Source organism: Rattus norvegicus, chromosome 14 (genome assembly GCF_021556685.1).
Source record: "Rattus norvegicus strain SHRSP/BbbUtx chromosome 14, alternate assembly SHRSP_T2T, whole genome shotgun sequence".
Lineage (NCBI taxonomy): Eukaryota > Metazoa > Chordata > Mammalia > Rodentia > Muridae > Rattus > Rattus norvegicus.
In genome coordinates, this window is record NC_141547.1 from 34,567,553 (window position 1) to 34,585,700 (window position 18,148).

An 18,148-nucleotide genomic window follows, 5' to 3' on the forward strand; every position below is an offset into this window, starting at 1 on the left:
CTTCCTATCCTGAGGATCTCGCTTCACCTCAGGCAGCCGGGTCTACCTGTGTGGCACGTGTGGTTTTCTGCTCAACCCTGGATGTTTTATGAATTAAAATGACACCTGTTCCTGGGAAATAGGAAGGTCTCCTATAATTATTGTTTTTCCATCCAGGGTCTGACTGTATAGCCCCAGGCTGCCTTAGAACCTGCCTCTTCCTGTCTGCACCTCCCTCCAGCATGGGGTTATGAGGCGGGTGCCATCATGCTTGTCTCATCTGATGTTTTTATTTTGTTTGTTTTTATGAAGAGGGTTTTTAACCTTAGGAGGCTCCTCAATAAACATTCTCTCAGAATCAGTCCTTTTAGAAAAGGACACACTGAGGTGTGCACAGGTCCAGCAGTGTTGGTGCTAATTTCAGCACTCTTGTCAGTGGGGGTTGGGTCGGGGTAGGAGGAGGAGAGCTGGGTGCTGAGCTCCAGCCGTGCTATCTACACAGCCGTTACTGTGTGACAGACACGTTACCCAGGAACGCTAGTGGACGGTCAGATAGTAGGGGACCAGATCAATTCCTCCAGGGCAGTATTTCTCAAAACCTTCAATGCGTTACCACATGTGGAAGCTTCAAAAATGGGATGAAGCCTGGCTCAGCCTGGACGATAGCCCCTGCCCCTCGATTCCCTAATGTTTGTCAAAATAGCCCCAAGATAACCCCTGCATTTCATGAACACCCAGAGTGAGAACTGTGGGAGGGGACCCACGTGGCATGAAATCACAAGAGTAAGGAGTGGGCATGAGCCTGAAAGCCTTGGTGTTTGGTGCCCAGGCTTGTGCCAGAAGATTCCTTCTGACAGTCTTTGGCACCCCAAGTTCTGTCTGTTCCTTTCCCCAGCTTTCTTTTCTTGATTTGTCTGCCCTCCTGCCCATATACTGGGGAGCAGACTGTCCAAACACATCCCATTCCGCAAGCAGAGGCACAGCGAGGGAACATCTGCCATGACTAAATGGAGGTGTGTGGTTGTGACCTTCTCTTACTGTGTTAGCTAAGGATGCAGGATGCACCAGTCTCTATACGTGGGCACATCTTTCTGCTTGTGAAAAGTCTGGGTACCTGCTGGGCCCCTCCTGCTCTTGTTTGTGTAGGCAATAGTGTGTTTTCTTCTAATGGGCGTTGGGTGTCATTGGTTTTCTGTTTCGTGCTTTCTCAGGATGAGGGTAAAAAAGCTGCCCATGATTTTGGCCCTGCACCTAAAGAGGTTCAAGTACATGGAGCAACTCCACAGGTACACCAAGCTGTCTTACCGGGTGGTCTTCCCTCTGGAGCTCCGGCTCTTCAACACCTCCAGCGATGCTGTCAACCTGGACCGCATGTATGACCTGGTTGCTGTCGTCGTTCACTGTGGAAGGTGAATGTGGGCTGGGAGACGTGCTTTATCTGGCTTTCTGGCAGGTCGTAGGGATACAGTGATTCCTAATGTTAACTGAATTTGAATTCCTGTTTTCCCCACTGGGTCTCTGCACGCCCTCATGGCCAGCATGGTGCCAGCAGCCAGGTGCTTTGACTTAGACAAAAACTAGTCCACAGTTCTTTTAATTTGGAAACAGCATATCGCTGTGGTGCCCAGGCTGGATTTGACCTCCTGCTCCAGCCTCCAAGTAGCTGAGTGTACAGTTCTCTGTCACTGTGGTGGCCATACTTGATGACGTTAGATTTTTGCATCGATAATTGGAATGTTATAAAGAAGTACATGCTTTCCTGGTGACTTCCCCCTCTTCGTTCTTCCCCAGTGGTCCTAACCGTGGGCATTACATCACCATCGTGAAAAGTCATGGCTTTTGGCTATTGTTTGATGACGACATCGTAGAGGTAAGCATACAGGTTACTCTCTCATGGGCATAGGGTAAAGAAGGGATTTGGGGTGGGGCAACTCTTGCAAATGTTACCTAAAGAGAGCTTCTTTCCAGTGGTGTGAACTATGTAGATTGCAGGTTCATTCTTTATGCACTATAAAGGAATATTATAAATTCTACTCTCAAGGGCGGAATCTGTTTTAACCCATTAGCCTAGCTGTTTTAGTAGACACTGAAGGAAACGAGTTCTGATAAATTGAAAGAACTAAGGTTGTTCACAGACCCGTCTCATCACTACCTGAAAGACAGACTTCCTAAGTTTCCTAGGGCATCTCTGTATGGTTACTGTTAGAGGGAAGCTTGCATCCGTGAACTGTATAGAATGAACCGTTTACCATCAAAGGTTCCTAATTGCATTTTTATACCAACTCATGTATCTTACAGTTTAAACTTTGCTTGCCCAGGAAGCATAGTAAATAATTACTTTTTTTTTTCTTCTTCGTTGCAGAAAATAGATGCTCAAGCCATTGAGGAATTCTATGGTCTAACGTCAGACATATCAAAAAATTCAGAATCTGGATATATTTTATTCTATCAATCAAGAGAATAACTTGGTGGAGCGTGAGACTAATTCAAGCAGGGAGATACTCAAAGCACTAGAGCCTTGTTTCTCTGCAGACCTCCCTTCCCCCAGCGGCCCACTGATGTTATCACTCTGATGCCCACTGTTCTGGCAGTGTTAAACTTCCTTCCTTCGTGTTTTTACATGCAGCACTACTCCTGGTTCTGTTTTGGTCTGAGGTAGAGTTAACTGCGGTCAGATTATAGTTGGATTTGTAACTGTTGCTAATTTTAAGATTGGGGTGAATGTTATGCCGTTTGTCATGTCTGACTAAACTAGAGTGATATCGCCTGTAAATGTCATGGTCCATACTGAGTGTTTGGTAGGCTTCCTGAATGGTTTCTGGGGCCTCCTTTCCATGCATTCCTTCGATAGGTCCCTGGAAGCATTGCTACCGTTGTTAGCATGCCTGTCTCCTCTGATGGGAGGAGTTGGGTAGATAGATATTCATCTGTTAGGGCTGCAACCATAGCTTTAAGTTTGTGCTAGTGAAAATGTTTTAAAGTGAGTGGCCTAGATGCCGAAATCATCCTCCACATTGGAGCAAGGTGAGGTAGGGCTGTCATTGGTGGCCGGTGTTTGCACCCAGCTGTGCTTACCTAGCTGGTAGAATCCCAGGGGCTAAGGCACTGTGGAGCTCAGGGCAGGCAAAGCCAAGAGGAAGATGTTTTTGTGGTCAGTGAAAAGTTACTTATCTTTCTACCAAAAGCCACATTTCAGGAAAAGAGCGCAATGCTGTTCATTTTTAGTAATAATTTTCTTCCATTGGGTCCTGTAGTTGTATTTTTCTCCTATTTGGTACCACTAGGCTTTTCAAGCTGCATTTCCTGTACTGTGGATGTTTTGCATTGAGTGGTACCAGGGCTGAGACACCAGCTGACTGCCTCTGGCAGGTCTCTCTCTAGCCAGTCAACACCAACATCTGCCCTAGATGAGGAAGATGAATCAAAAAACTCTGTTCAGCAGATTATACTGCTTCCTCCTCCTCTTCCTCCTCCTCTCCTCCTTTCTCTTCCTCCTCCTCTTCCTCCTCCTCTTTCTTCACATTCAGTCTGTTTAAGGAGGCACTGGTGAGTCCCAGGGATGAAACATTACTCTCCCTGAAGGGAATGCTGGAGTTAGTGGAGTGTGTGGTGGATCACAGGAAGTGTTAGGAGGTGGGCGGAGGGCTAAGATGGCGGCTGTTTCTCTGGCTCAGATTCCTAGAATGCTTGACAAGACAGTTTCCTGGAAGAACCTCGTCTTACCATTTTCCCCTTTTGTTATATGTGTATTTATTAGAGCATTTGCATATTGGCACCTTTTATTAAAAGGGTTGATTTGGTGTCTTGCCATCGAATGGATCTTGGTTTTCCTACAAATACTATGAGTCATAGTCCTTAGCTTCCTTTGGGACGTCAGTTGACTTCCACACACTATAATATACTGTGAACGTGTTACGTTGTGACGTAATACGTCGGCGAATGAACATGCAAACTCTTGGCGTAATGTGAACTGAAACTGCAGTTGAAAATGTCAGTGGCCATTTTGCAGCAACGAAGAGGATAGCACTTTATCTAGGTGAAAACTGGACTTCTCATTTCTGAAATATCTTGAATTGTTTGTGACTCAGAACTTAAGCATGCTGACGCTTCCTTCGTTCATGCTTGAAGGGACATGTTTCATTCTTCATTGGAGCAGACAAAACAGGGTTATGTCATGTTACTCTCTTATGCAAGTGACGAAAACGGACCTTGCCTTGGTTAGAGGCAATGCATATTTATAAATATTTTGTCTTTTTTTCCCCTCCATGGAGCATATTTATTAATCACTTACGTTGGAGGTGAACCTTCATTCTTCGAGGAGAGGCACTTTTCAAGTATAAGTGATTGATGGCCTGAGGTGTTCGGAAACATACAGCCATATACTTGACTGTGAGTTACAAAGGTTAAGAAAATGGCTACTGGTTTCTAATATATTTGGAACTGATCATAGAACAAAACCTATTAAAACTATCTTTGAAACAACTCTCGCAGCTAATTTATTAGACAAAGAAAAATGTTTCCATTGGAAGTCCAAATGCTATTTTAAGGTTCTTTTCTTTCTTTTTCTTCCTTCCTCTTGATTCTGTGAGCATGTAAAGTTTTCCCCAGCAACATAACCAAAGTCATTGCTTTTAATGGAAAAAGTAAGTTAAAATTCAGAATTCACGAAGAGGTTTTGGAACAGAAGGAGATGAGGGTGAGGCTATTGCACTGACATTCAGTTGGTTGTTTGGTGCCTGAATAGAAGCCTGGAGAAGACCAAGACTCTATCAACACTCCATTGGTTTTTCAAACGTAGAACTATCTGGTAATGACTTATCTCTTTGTCAGTAAAGAAAACACCAGGCAGCTCTGTCCCAACCCCCATCTTCTTTTTTTTTTTTTTCCATAGAGAAGTCATATTCTAACTTACTGTCCCTGGTTCCTAGCATTAAGCAGGGAATGACAGAGGCTGTGGGACATAGGAGACCAATTCCAGGTCACAGAGATAGCACAAAGACCCAGCAACAGTCCCCAAGGGGGGTTCATATGCCCTTTCTCCAGCAGGAGTGAGTAAGCCTGCTGAATTTTTCTTAATTTCTGTAAAAGCTGGGTATTTAAAAAGAAAAGTGTCTTTCAAGAGACTAAAAATTTTTTAAAAAAACAAAATGTTTCTTTTATCGGTTATTTGCTACTTTAACGTCTAGAGTATGGTGCAGAATGGTAAATCTTTTGTTTCAAAGCAAACGTTAGTCAAATGGTGGTGTGCATAGTCTTACTACATTGATGCAGCTTTTTCCATTCCAAGGCATCATCAGGTAGACTGACTTGAGGAGAGCCAGGAATACAATCAGGGTGTCAGTCAGAATAGGAAGCCATTCCCACATGGCTTTGTGTCCTGATTATATTTTGGGCTTGACGTAAGATGGGAAATGATAGAAATGGTCCCTGTGCGTTGTTTTCACGGGAACCCTTAATCTAATGGGCATGCCTAACTTGAAAGTCTGTTCTAACTGGCGCTTAAGGCTTATTTTAGATACTGGAGTGTAGCTTTATTATGGATGGAGTCTATCTTTTAAACATTTCATTTTGATCAACTTTGTATATTCATGTGTATTAAAATATCGTGCACTAAATGTCCCCCACCCCATCCCCCAGTTTGCTGTATCTGGTCAGGGCATTTGCCAGCACCGATGTGATTAGCTCATGTAAATGGCATGGGCCAGAGAAAATTATTGCCTATTTTTCTGCCTAATTAAATTTCTGTTTTCTAGTATTACATTAATTTATTTTTGACTCCTATTTCTGTAACCAAAATAGTTACTGTATGTGTGTGGCATTCACTTGATTTTGTCACTTAAAAAAGAAAAAAAAAGCCTGTAGTTTTTATTTAAAATCAGTATCTTTGGTTTTGGTTTTTGTTTGTTTGTTTTTTTTTAATGTAATCAATTCAAACACTTTAAGCAATCCTGTCAATCTCATGAAATTTCACTCACTTTAGCACTCTGCCTCTAGAAGTGTTTGTCAGAAAAACTGATAGAATAGGGATTGTCTTCCTGGAGAACCATATCTACACACTGTCACATGTGGGACCTTCAAGTTCTTGATGTCACATGGGAGCCGGTGGGGACTTCCTGAGCAGGGCATCGTTCTGAACTGAATTCTGAAAACATGAAGAAGATTCTGTTTATCAGATTATGGAAAGGCACAGTCGAGGCTGGCAAAACCTGTGTCCTGCTGATAATATACTTCACCCTGTGGAAGAGAATCCAGAAACTGCTGTTGGGGAAACAAAACATTGAAAAAAAAAAAATCAGAGACAAGAATGGGGCACCAGCTAGTTAGACATCACAATACATTCCTTGTGTGGGAGCTTACTAGTTATAGCATACGATTCCTAAAATAAGGGCGTGGCTTCAAGCTCTGGGGTCCCATGAGCACTGGTTTTCAGGAGCAGGCGTGTGTTCCTGGTCTGATTTGTGGGGACCCTGCCCTCAAAAAATCTAAGCTAGAGGCAGCCCACTTTCCACCCACATCCATGAGTGTAGGATCTGCCTCGTGGTCAAGAGCAAAGCCCACAGTTGTCACAGGACTGGAAATTGTGACTTGAGTCCATGACTAGACCTTGGCATCGAAAGACAACCCTACAGGCTGGGAGCAGGGACTGGGCAGGTAACTGCAAGTTCTTTGTTCTTGAACCTTTAGTTGGGTTCAGGACAACCAAAGGAACAGAAGACCTTCTTGGGAATAAGATTTTCTTTCCTAGGCTGTTTTCTTTCTCTGTGAAATGGACTTCAGATGTAGGCCACTCAGAGAACTATTTCTGGAGAATGAGAAGTCAGCCTCTTCATCCAATGTTCTTCTGTTCTCATGGATGCCCAGAACAAAAACAGGGCTGGAGATATGGCTCCATTAGGAGCTGCTCTCCCAGAAGCTCTGGCCACATGATGGCTCACAGCCATTCATAGCTTCAGTTCCAGGGATCCAACGCCCACTTTTGACCTCTGTGGGTACCAGGCATGCATCTGGTGCACATACACACATTCAGGAAAAACACCCATAATAAAATAAATCTTAGGCAAGCAGACAACCCACACCAATAGGGAATCCCATGTCCATGGCTTTGTTCTTACACGAGTGTGAAAACATTGGCTCAGTCACTTTTCCTAAGGGTAAACTTTGATTTCCAGGGCAGAACTCAAAGCAGAGGAGACCCCGGGTGGAAGGATGCTTAATTATTTAACACTTGTGGAGATATAGAAAGATGAGACAAAGGGGGTCCCTCCTATTTCTTACTTCAGAAATAAAATCTGTGTAAAAAAGTTGAAACTTTAAGTTCTAGAACTACCTCCTATGGGGTAGGCAGTGGCGCTTGGCTCAAGTGCTCTGCACAGGTGACACCAAGCACTCTTGTTCTCTTCCTTGGGACCCACTTTTTCGTCGCTACTTTTAGGGTTGAATTAGCTTCCTTCCCAGCTCCTACTACCAACTGCAAAAATTTAAACAAAGTACAAACCCATTATGTTTCACTAATGGATTGGAGTATTTTGCGGTTTAATCTTTTGACAGAAAGAATCGACTTTCTGGGGCTTGATGAGAAGGCTCAGTGGGAGAGTGTGTGCTGCTTTCAAACGGACCTGCGATGGTTCCTAGAAACCATGTCTGGCAGCTTACAGATGCTGTGAATCCAGCTTTGGGGACATCTGGTGCCTTCAGCCTCCGTGGGCATCCTCACCCATATGTGTGTGCACACATGATTAAAAATAGATCCTTTCAAAAGTCATTCTTTTGAAAGTCCAGATGATGCCTCTTGTGAAAAGTATCTATGTATTCTAACCAACGTGTTTACATTATTACCAACTCATTAGACTCTATCCAAACTTACCAGATCAAGTCAATGCATGAGAGTCTTGAAGTTGTGTGATCAGTAGTTTTATTGGCTTTCTAACAAGTGTTGGTATTTTTAGGTGCCCATCTAAAATACAGTGCTTTTGGACTACACATGAGGAACTTATAAATGAATAAAGATTAACTTCATTTTGGTGATCAGAAATGACATGAGGATATGTAGGAAAAGGTTGCCTAATTCCATGTTCATTTGCTACAGTCGTTACCTCGGACATCATGGTATAATAGAACACGGGTTCGTCTTTTGCTTTTCATCTCTCAAGAGTGAGCATACGGGTTGGATGGGAATCAGAAAGGCAGGCAGGTGTCATAGGCTGGGCTCCTGTTTGATTTCTTCTCCTTGTGACAGTGGGGATTTGGAAATTAAGATGGAGATTTGAATCTGCCTTGGTTGGAAGCAAAATGACTCAATGACTGTCTTAATGCTCCTTGCTGGAGAGATTCTGTGTGTTGACCAACTAAAGATGACCACTTGAAGAATTGGAGGATGGGGTCCAGTTGAGGCATGCAGAAAGCTTGGTCTACACATATTAGAGTTCATTCTCTAGCTGAAGAATCCCCTCCCTCGTGTGTGTGTGTGTGTGTGTGTGTGTGTGTGTGTGTGTGAGAGAGAGAGAGAGAGAGAGAGAGAGAGAGAGAGAGAGAGAGTTGTTAACCTTGCATGTTGTGCTCAGGAGTTGTCCACCTTGCTTTTTGAGGCAGGGTCTTCCCGCTGGGAGTTAGGCTAGGCTGACTGGCCAGTGAGTGCCCAAGATTTTCCAGTCTCTGCCTCCCCAGGACTGCAGTCTCAAGTGTGTCCTACCATACCTGGTTTTCTATGTAGGTTCTGGGGATCAAACTCCAGGGTCTCACGACCTCCCAATCCTGAGAACTTTCTTAGTAAGTTAGACCTGTATGATCAGGCACTGAGCTTCCCTCCCCATTTACTCAGAGAATCAATTGTTGAAAGATTTTTGGTTTCAAAACTCCTTAGAAACAAAGAGCTTCCTACGTATTTCTCCACCCACTACCCCCAGTTCCCAGGGGACAACAATATAAGCTATTAGCCTGGATGTGGTGATGTCAGTGCCTGGTTGGACATAGAAGACTTTGCTTTGGACATTGTGGGGATCCTGTAGATCCCATCAGGATGTTTACCCAAAAGCTGGGACTTTAGGAGATACGTCTCCTCTGAAGCCTATGATGTCTATAAAGCAGGAACATTCTGAAGAACCTGTCCTGGGGCAAGGGCCTGTGTAGACTTCAGGAGACATAGGTTTTGGTAAAGATTTGGGAACAAGGTTAAGACTCATAATTTCTTAATAATTTCTTAATAATAAGACTCATAATTTCTAGCCTCGGGGTACCCTACCACAATTTGGCTATGGTGCCCTCACCTTTAAGGGACCAGGACTGAACTCAGATCTCATGCATCCTAGGTAGTTAATGCACCACTGAGCTACATCCCATCCCTGCCCTGAAAAGTCAGATGGGGCTCAGGACACAAATGCTTAAAGGACACCAAACACAGCTGTAAAGTAACAAAATGATGTAATAGCTAGCTGTTCAAAGAAGTCAGGCCTCAAGGACCTCTGGCATCTACACACACCACACATTCACACACTCATACCATACACACCACATACACACACACACACACACACACACACATTCACACACATGAACACACCACACATTCACACACACACAACACACACACATTCACACACATGCACACACCACACATCCACACACACACACCACACATTCACACACACATACACACATACCACACAACCACATACACATACACACTTCTATGTGGATAAGCAGCAATTCTCCATGTGGAGATAGATGATCTCTAACATGCAGAGCAGAGACCTTTCTTATGAGAACTCCTAGGCAGGGAAACAGCACAGGCAAGAAAAGGAAGATCCTTGGAGACAGCTAGGAGCTAGCCTGAGAAAGCTTCACTTTGGATGCTGACAGGAGCTGGCTTGCTGCTCAGAGCTAGGCCATGGGTCTTCTTGCCTGCCATAAGCAATCTCACAGAACAGCAGCCTTAGACAAGGTCATGCTGTGACTATGATGAAGTCAGACAAGAAACATGTCTACTTCATAATTTTCTCTAGGCGCAGGCTAGAACAAGGTCGCTGTGTAAATGGTAAAATGCCAGCTAGTGTTGCTCCCCGGAGTCTGAGTGAGGGCGTGCGTGCTGTTTACTAATTCCCACTCTATCTTCTCTTGCATCTGACCCAGATATCTAGATATCTGGGAGAGCCACTCCACTTACTGATGGTGTGGGATCCTGAAAAGCCATGTTGCCCTCCTCCATGATCCCAGATGGAGGGTCTGGCTCTTTAAGCTTTAAAACCCCTTTAGAAGAGGCTTAGGGTTCTGTATAACACATGGTCCCAGCTTGACTCAGCTCAACACCATAACCACGTGGGTAATCTAGCGGAAGAAAAGGTAAGTCACTTCCTGTGCCTTGCTGGTCTAAGAGCGGGAAGGGAAAAAGATGCAGAATATACCGTGAATACAGTGATTTTTCTCTGAGGGGTCGGTTGCATTGGTCCCGATGCCAAGTCTTCCAACTTTGAGTAAATAATGACTTTGGACTTCCCTACATTATAGCAGGAGGGTCAAAGGAGCAGAGTTATGATGTGTAGAAAAATATTTCTATAAAGCACATTGGTGTGAGCCTCCATACCCACTCTTTTTTTTTTTTTTTCTTTTTTTCGGAGCTGGGGACCGAACCCAGGGCCTTGCGCTCGCTAGGCAAGCGCTCTACCGCTGAGCTAAATCCCCAACCCTCCATACCCACTCTTGAAGTCCCTGTGACTCAGCTGTGTCTATCTCCAGAGCCTTTGAATTTGCGGGGCACCGGAATCCCCACTGGAGGGACTTGAGAGCCTTCCCAGTAGAGGTCTGGAAAACCCACTTGGCCTTAATAGAGATGGTCCCAGTCTCTCTGCATCTTATTTTGTACATTCAAAAGCTTTCCACAACCCTAAGCTTGGATTTGTACCAAGTACGTGCCCTGGATGGAGAGGTGACCCAGGACACAACTGTAGGGTCTGGCGCCCTCTAGTGAGAACTGCCCAAAACACTTCCGAGCTTTCTTAGAAGAGCTGTGGCACAGTCTATGGGTTTCCTACTAAACAAAACCCTAAACTAAAACATCAAACCAATGACCGCTGCTGTGAAAGCAAGCCAAGGCTGAAGTCAGGGCGCTCTCGTCTTTCTGCAGAATAAAGCCACAGACCTCAGGAAGGTCTCCTCATGGAGAAAGTGGGTTTATGGAGTCAGTGTGCTGCTTGTCTCTCAAACCTTGTGTCTCTAAAAGCCGTTGAGTGAAACACATCCATGATACAAATGGGTCTGCATGACAGGGACCTGAGAGAGACACGAGAGACATTGATTCCTCTCTCACTGAACTTGTTAATGCTAAGAGAAACAACCTCCCCATAGGGGAAGGAGGGGAGGAAAGGAGAGAAGGGAGGAAAAGAAGAAATGGATGGAAGGCTTACATCGAAGACCTAGGAGCCACTCTCTTATTTCAGGAAGTGTTGACAAACAGCCCAAAGTAAGCTTGTAAAGGACAACCACAATCCTCAGTGTCCTGCCCAAGGCAATAGCTGGCCTTCCGTTTGACCTCTTGATGCAATGCTTCACAACCTATGGAGCCTTGCTAACAGACATTACAAGATGAGCCAGTGAAATTGCTTGCTGGGTAAAAGTGCTTACCTTTAAGCCTTACAACCCTAGTACATCCCCAGGACCCATATGATAGGAGAGAACTGACTGCTCTGCGTTGTCTTCTGACCTACACACACACACATGCATACACACGCGTACACATGTGTGTACACAGACACAAGTGCACACACATAAACATGCACATGAACACAGACACACACATGCACACATGTGCATAGACATGACTGCACACATATAAACATGCATATGAACACAGACACACACATGCACACACATACATGGGTTCACACATGTGACATGAATGCACACAACAAACATGCACATGCACACAGACACACATGCATGCACACATATATACACAGACACGAGTGCACACACATAAACATGCACATGCACACAGATGCACACATGCACACACACTACACGCATGGGTACACACATGTGACACAAGTGCACACACATAGACATGGACGTGTACACAGATGCACACACACATCCATAAAATGGTACAGGAGAACCCATTTACTGTTGAAGAACTTCCGGCAAGCTGGTTTGCACCTTAGAACCCTCCTAGATTATTTTTGCCAGAGATGTTTGTCTTTGTATCTGCTGATCCCCAAGCCTAAGTCATATAAAAGGATGCTGACTACATGAGACTCAGAACTCCATGAGCAGACACGATGGGGGAGTGAGGCGTCCGACAGAAAGTCTGCGGTGACATTCTGGGAACAAGAGCTGTGAAGAAGCGAACGGTGGAAGTGTGAGAATAGCTCCTAAAGACTTGGGAAGCTGAAGGGATCAGGGGGAAAGATCTCGCTCTTCTTCCAAGGCTGACTACTGAGTGACTTTTGTCACATTCTAGATTCAGAGGAAGCTGCCTCATGGAATTTACTTTAGAAAGAAAGTTCAGAGAAGGCAGGCATGTTTTATTTATAAGAAAACTTTATTTTGGGGAATTAAAAATGCACCAAGGTAGAATAGACTATGGAATGAGGCTGAACCCACAGTTACTGAAGCTCTTGCTAGCGTCAGAGGCCATGCTCTGGAAGGCTCATAAAACTCTGCTCCAGCACCAGTTTCCACTGCACTAATTAAAGAGGAGTGAAAGGTGACTGACTACTCAGTGTGACCAGATCTGGAAGGAGAATAAATAAAAGAGTCTAGTGACCCCCAAGTCTTTCTTCCAACATGCTGACTTCATGGGTAGGTTTAATATATGCAGGAATCATGTGTACATAAGCAGTCATAGTCCAAGTGTGGGCCAGCCATCATTGTCTCGGCTCTGCTAAGCTGTCAGAGCCATGTGAAGGTCTTCTAAGGAGGCGAGTTCCTCCTGGGGTTGGGACTTTAGTCATTCTCTTTCCCCAGCACTGCATTCTTGGGGAAGGAAGGGTGGGGGTGGAATTTAGTTCCTTGGTCCATTTGTTCCCCAATAGTCTGATAGCATAAATGTTTCTCCTTTATCGTCCATCCTGCTAGGAGGTTACAGCAGCACACAGGAGCACAGGCCTACCTTCCCACACACTGAAAACACGATGATCAATAAGGACTGGAAAGTCACCCAATACCAAGCCTCAACAACTCAGGCTTTTGAGCCCTGTTCAGATGAATGCAGAAGGTGTGAACGTGGTCTGGACTCTAGAGGACTCGCCACTTAACCTGCCATCTCTCTTAAGCGCAGCTGCAGGGAATGGAAGTGGTGATGTATATTTGAAAAATTAAAGTGAAATAGTTATGAAAATAGCTTTTACATATGTTTGTATAAACATGACACTTTTGCATAAAACATGACCCTCTTCTAGGTTTTTTTTTTTTTTTTAACATTTTCTTATTACCCCTTACTTTTCTGAAATTCTTTTCTGGTTGGGTCACACAACTGAAAAATGCACAGAGAGTGAGATCTTGGGACACTTTGCCCTAAAAGGGATGTCTTCATCAGACCTCTCCCCGCAGGGCTCAGGGAGGAGGAAACATTGTAAGAGCCAGTGGGGTGGGGTGAAGTGGAAATTTCTGGTTTCTTTAACACCTCAGCTGTGTCACGTGATGTTTTCCTGGAAGCTGTCTTGTGAGACGGCAAGTGATGTTTAGCTGAAAACAGACACTGGAGAGGGTGCATGATCTTTAGAAAGAATATATATGGAACCCCACAATCAGTGAGAGGACAATTTGCATTGCTGGTCTTCACTAGTCTTTGTTGGTCTTTACTTCAAAGATAGACATTTGCCAAAGAGTTTCGTGTGGTAGTCCATCTGATCCTGGACTTTCTGGGTCCTTATTGACATGTGTTTGGTGCTATTGAACTGCACTCTGATATCCTGAAGACAAAAGAGTACAATCAATCCAAGGAACTCTTTCTAAACAGGCCTACAACCCCCTTCTCCTCTTAACGGTCTTTCTCCCTTCCCTCTCTGGTCAGTGGACTAGAAGGGAGGTTGAAGCATTTAAGAACCCTCAATAAAGTAGGTTTTGAGAAATCTAAGCCTATAGATAGGGGGACACCAAGGAAGTAGTGTCTTCCAGATACAACAGGACTGAAGCACATTTGAGCTCACAAACACTACGGCACTGTGCTCAGGGCATGCACAGGTCCAAGAAGATGGGGTCCGCCCAAGAAGGAAAGTAACTCTGGTTCAAATTCTAATTAAGAAGCTATCCCAGTAGACAACCACTTGCAAAGAAAAAAGTAGTTTTGCCTAGTGAGTCTCACTGGGTATAGAAAAGACACTTAAGGGTAGACCCCATGCTGGGCAGGAGATGACCAGCACAAAAGGACTCTGGTAGTTTTGAAGATTTTGTTTTTGTTTGGTATTTGCCTCATATTGCTTTGTTTGGACTTTTCCCTTTCCTCCCTCCCTCCCTCCCTCCCCTTCCCTTCCTTCCTTCCCTCCCTCCCTCCCTCCCTCCCTCCCTTTCTTCCTTCCTTCCTTCTAATCACTGAAATTTTTTCTTGTATATTAATGGTTTTTAATTTTGTAGTTTTATGGTGTGGGGGGACGTGTGTGGTGTGTGTTTCTTCTTTTTTCTTTTTCTAATTCTGGTTTGTTTGTGGATTTTTTTTCAGAGAGGGGTAGGGAGACTACTGTGGAATTGGGTAGGTAGGTAGGGTCTGGGAGGAGATTGGGGAGGGGACACCACGATCAGATATATTGTATTAAAATTTTTATTTTCAATTGAAACAAAAGGAACCAGACTTGATGTTTCCATCTGTCCTGCCCCTTTCCTGTGCCGTTTTGCCTTGTAGCACATCATCCGCAGATTTCATAGGTCCCTGGATGATGTTGAAAAATGCCAGAACAGAAGGAGGCTTTTGATAATGGGCCAGACTTTCCAAAGGAAGTCCTGACGTCATTCACAGCCAGACTTGCTAGGGAGGTTTTCCAAGTTGGTATCACATAGAGTAACAAGGAGGGCCAGGTGGAGGGTCCCCTCACCCACGCAACATTCCCACACTGTGGCAATAATCCATAGTGACTTCTGTTGTACATGTGTGCTTGTACATGTGCACTGGTGTGCATGCATGTGTATGCACACCTTTGTGGAGGCCAGAGATTGACGCTCAATCTCTCTCCACCTGTTTGGGTTTTTTTTTTGTTTGTTTGTTTTTTTGTTTTTTGTTTTTTGTTTTTTTTTCGAGACAGGGTCTCTTTGGACTTGGAGTTCATGTGTTTGGCTAGACTGGCTGGACAGAAAGAAAGCCCCAGGAATCCTCTTGTCTCTGTCTCCTGCTCTATGTTGGTTACAGATGCATTGGGTTACTCTAGGATTACTGGGCGCTTGGGCACTGGGAATCTGAACTCAGGACAGCAAGCATGTTGTTAACTGGCCCATCTCCCATCTCTGGGAACTCCATTTTAATTCTGCAATAGCATCTCTCCTGAGTTCTGCATACATCACCCCAGGGAAGCATGTGGGAGCCCTTGCTGCAGGGTCTGGAGAGGAAGAAAGAAGATGTGGTCTTAGTAGTTAAGTGGGGCTCAGAATTAGAGCCTTACATGTAGGGCTTCACCTTCCATATCTTCCAAATGGTATAGAACTGTGCATGTGGGCATGCATGTATGTGCATGTGTGCTGCTGTGGCATGTGAGTCAATTAAGATATAGAGTTAGTTAAAGGAAATAGCAAGCTTTTCAATGAATGTTTGAAGTCAGGGATAATTGGTGCTAGGAATACTCCTCGTACCCAGTTGATATTGGAATTTTGTTTTGTTATTTTGATTATTCAAAAATGCACAGAGGTATCGTTTTCAGTAGTGCATTGGGTTGTTCTGTTTTTAACAGCTGCTTTGCAACATCTGGAATTCTACTCAAAGAAGCAAGAATAGTGGGAGAGCTTTCATTTCAGGGCTCTTCATAGAAATGAGTTAACCTCCCAGGTGACATCAAGTCTCTACTGAGTTCAAACTTAATTTATAAGACATCCGAGGGGGGTTGGTGGATTGCTGAGTCCAGATGTTTTGTAAAAATGAAATTCTAATGAGGAGATTTGCAGAACTCCTAGAGCAGGGTTTGATGTAACACAGTTCGAAAGCCATCAACCTGACATTTTAAAAGGTACGGCTACCCTTCTGTTCTTCCCTGAGACATTGTTCAGCCTTTGCACTTCCCACATATGGCTCATTTCCCCAGAGAGGTGAACTCATTTTGACTCAATTTCAGTGAGCATGGGAAGACACAGGAGCAGCAGCATGTTCCCGAGTCCCTGCGTTCACATCTCACCATCGCCTTGTCCCCTCTTGCATCACGAGTGAGGTCCGAGCCAGAGCCAAGTTCAGTCCCCGCACAGGAGGACGTCTTTGGTAGGGGTGCATTTGCTCTTATTTTGTATGTTTTATGCCTCCTGCTTTCCTGCCCCAACATACACCGTGTCCCTGAGGCCTTAGACTTTTTACTTTTCGTCTTATCTTCCATTGAGAATTCCTCATTCAGTGACCTATGACCCAGACTGTGCCCACACTAAATATTTCCAGTTGAACCAATAGACTACTGGGGCAGATATCTTGGCTGGTACTTTTTGTTTGCAAATATAAATTATTCCTATCACATATTCACTGAGCAATTATCTTGTGCCAGGTAAGCTAAGCAACTGCCTTCCTCAGACTCTGTCACTGTGACAAATACTTCACAGAAGGACTTATCTTAGCTATGATTTTATCAGTCTTAGGCCATGCTGGCTGGCTCCATTGTTTTAGGGGTCATGACAAAGAGGGTGTGGTGAAATAAAGTCACCTGCCACAGGGAAGTCATGAAACACAGGGGTATATAACAGGAAGGAGCCTGGGACAAAATGTACCCTTCAAAGTTACATCCCCAGTTACCCACGTCCTGTAACTACGTGACACCACCCACTGCTCCACCACACACCAGCGATTCATTCGAAACCTATGGATCAGTGGTTTGAACCATTGACAACGTGGGCGGAGAAAAGGCCCAATGTTAAGAGCACTTGTTGCACTCACAGAGGACTGAGGTACGGTTCCCAGCACAGATCTGGTCGTTCTTAACCGCCTGTAAGTTCAGTTCTAGGGAATCCGATGCTCTCCTCTTGCCTCCGTGGGCACTGGGCACATGCATGATATACACATGTACATACAAGTGAATATCACGCGCATAAAATTTAAAAATAAATATAAACAAAATTCATTTTAGAACCCTCCTGATCTAATTGTCTCTGGAACCCTCCTCGCTGACACAGAGATGTGCGTTCTGCACACCCACGTGCCTTTTAATACAACGAAGTTGACAATCGTGATTAACCGTCGCAGCACTCAGCATGAGTTAGTTTATTGGGTTTCCTTCTGGTGAGCTCACTGGGCTTCCATAACAGCCTGGTGAGAACTCCCTAGGGAAGGATTAAGTGTGAAGGAAGCCATGAATCTACAGTTGTGTCTTGGTAGATGTGTCTTATGGTAAGACAGGCTGTTTGCTCAATGGCATTGCTGCTATATTGTAACTTCCAGTGGTCAGAATGCCATGTGGTTAAACAACGTTGAAGATGAGGTAGGCTCTTTCTGACTACATCCAAGAGACCTTTGCAAGTTTCACATGCACACTCATGGGGGGCCTGTGTCCCCTATGTCCTCCAAAGACCCTGGCTTCATTATAATACCATTTACATTGTGGTTTTGAAACCCTTTGTGGGCTTTTCATGATGGAAGATCTGGTCTACTTGAAAGGGGAAAGGTTACCTTGCCACCATGAGTGTTCATAACAACTTAGGGGATCAAGAGGTTGCTATATGCCCCTTTGGCTCAGTCTACTCCAATCTCTCTGTCTTTGTCTCTGTCTTGTCTCTGCCTCTCTGTGTCTCTGTCTCTGTCTGTCTGTCTGTCTGTCTGTCTGTCTGTCTGTCTGTCTCTGTGTGTGTGTGTGTGTGTGTGTGTCCCTTGTCTAAACATTAAGAACCATCAAGAAACCTTTTCGTAGTTACAATGAGATATAAGGTTCTCTTACAATCTTTCTCACATTTCTGAGACCATTGGGAGAGTTTTGCTCAAGAGTCTCCCCAAACCCAAATGATGAGATCATTTAGAGGCAACAGTTTACTCTCTTCAAAAGACTAGAGTTCTTGCTTTCCTTTCGCAATA

General features: G+C 44.4%; 1 protein-coding gene across 3 annotated transcripts in view; it reads left to right on the forward strand.

The window, feature by feature from the left end:
• Positions 1-5,861, forward strand: part of Usp46 (ubiquitin specific peptidase 46) — a 69,204-nt gene extending 63,343 nt beyond the window's left edge. For 2 of the 3 annotated variants that reach the window (XR_015636524.1, XM_087582481.1), the window contains 3 exons: positions 1,191-1,388; positions 1,771-1,849; positions 2,342-5,857. Coding sequence is in view for 2 of the 3 variants with exons in the window: in XM_087582481.1 (XP_087438607.1) it covers positions 1,191-1,388; positions 1,771-1,849; positions 2,342-2,443 (379 nt within the window). In the remaining variant the exon portion in view is untranslated. 3 annotated transcript variants of the gene reach the window in all.
• Positions 5,862-18,148: the final 12,287 nt, after the last annotated feature.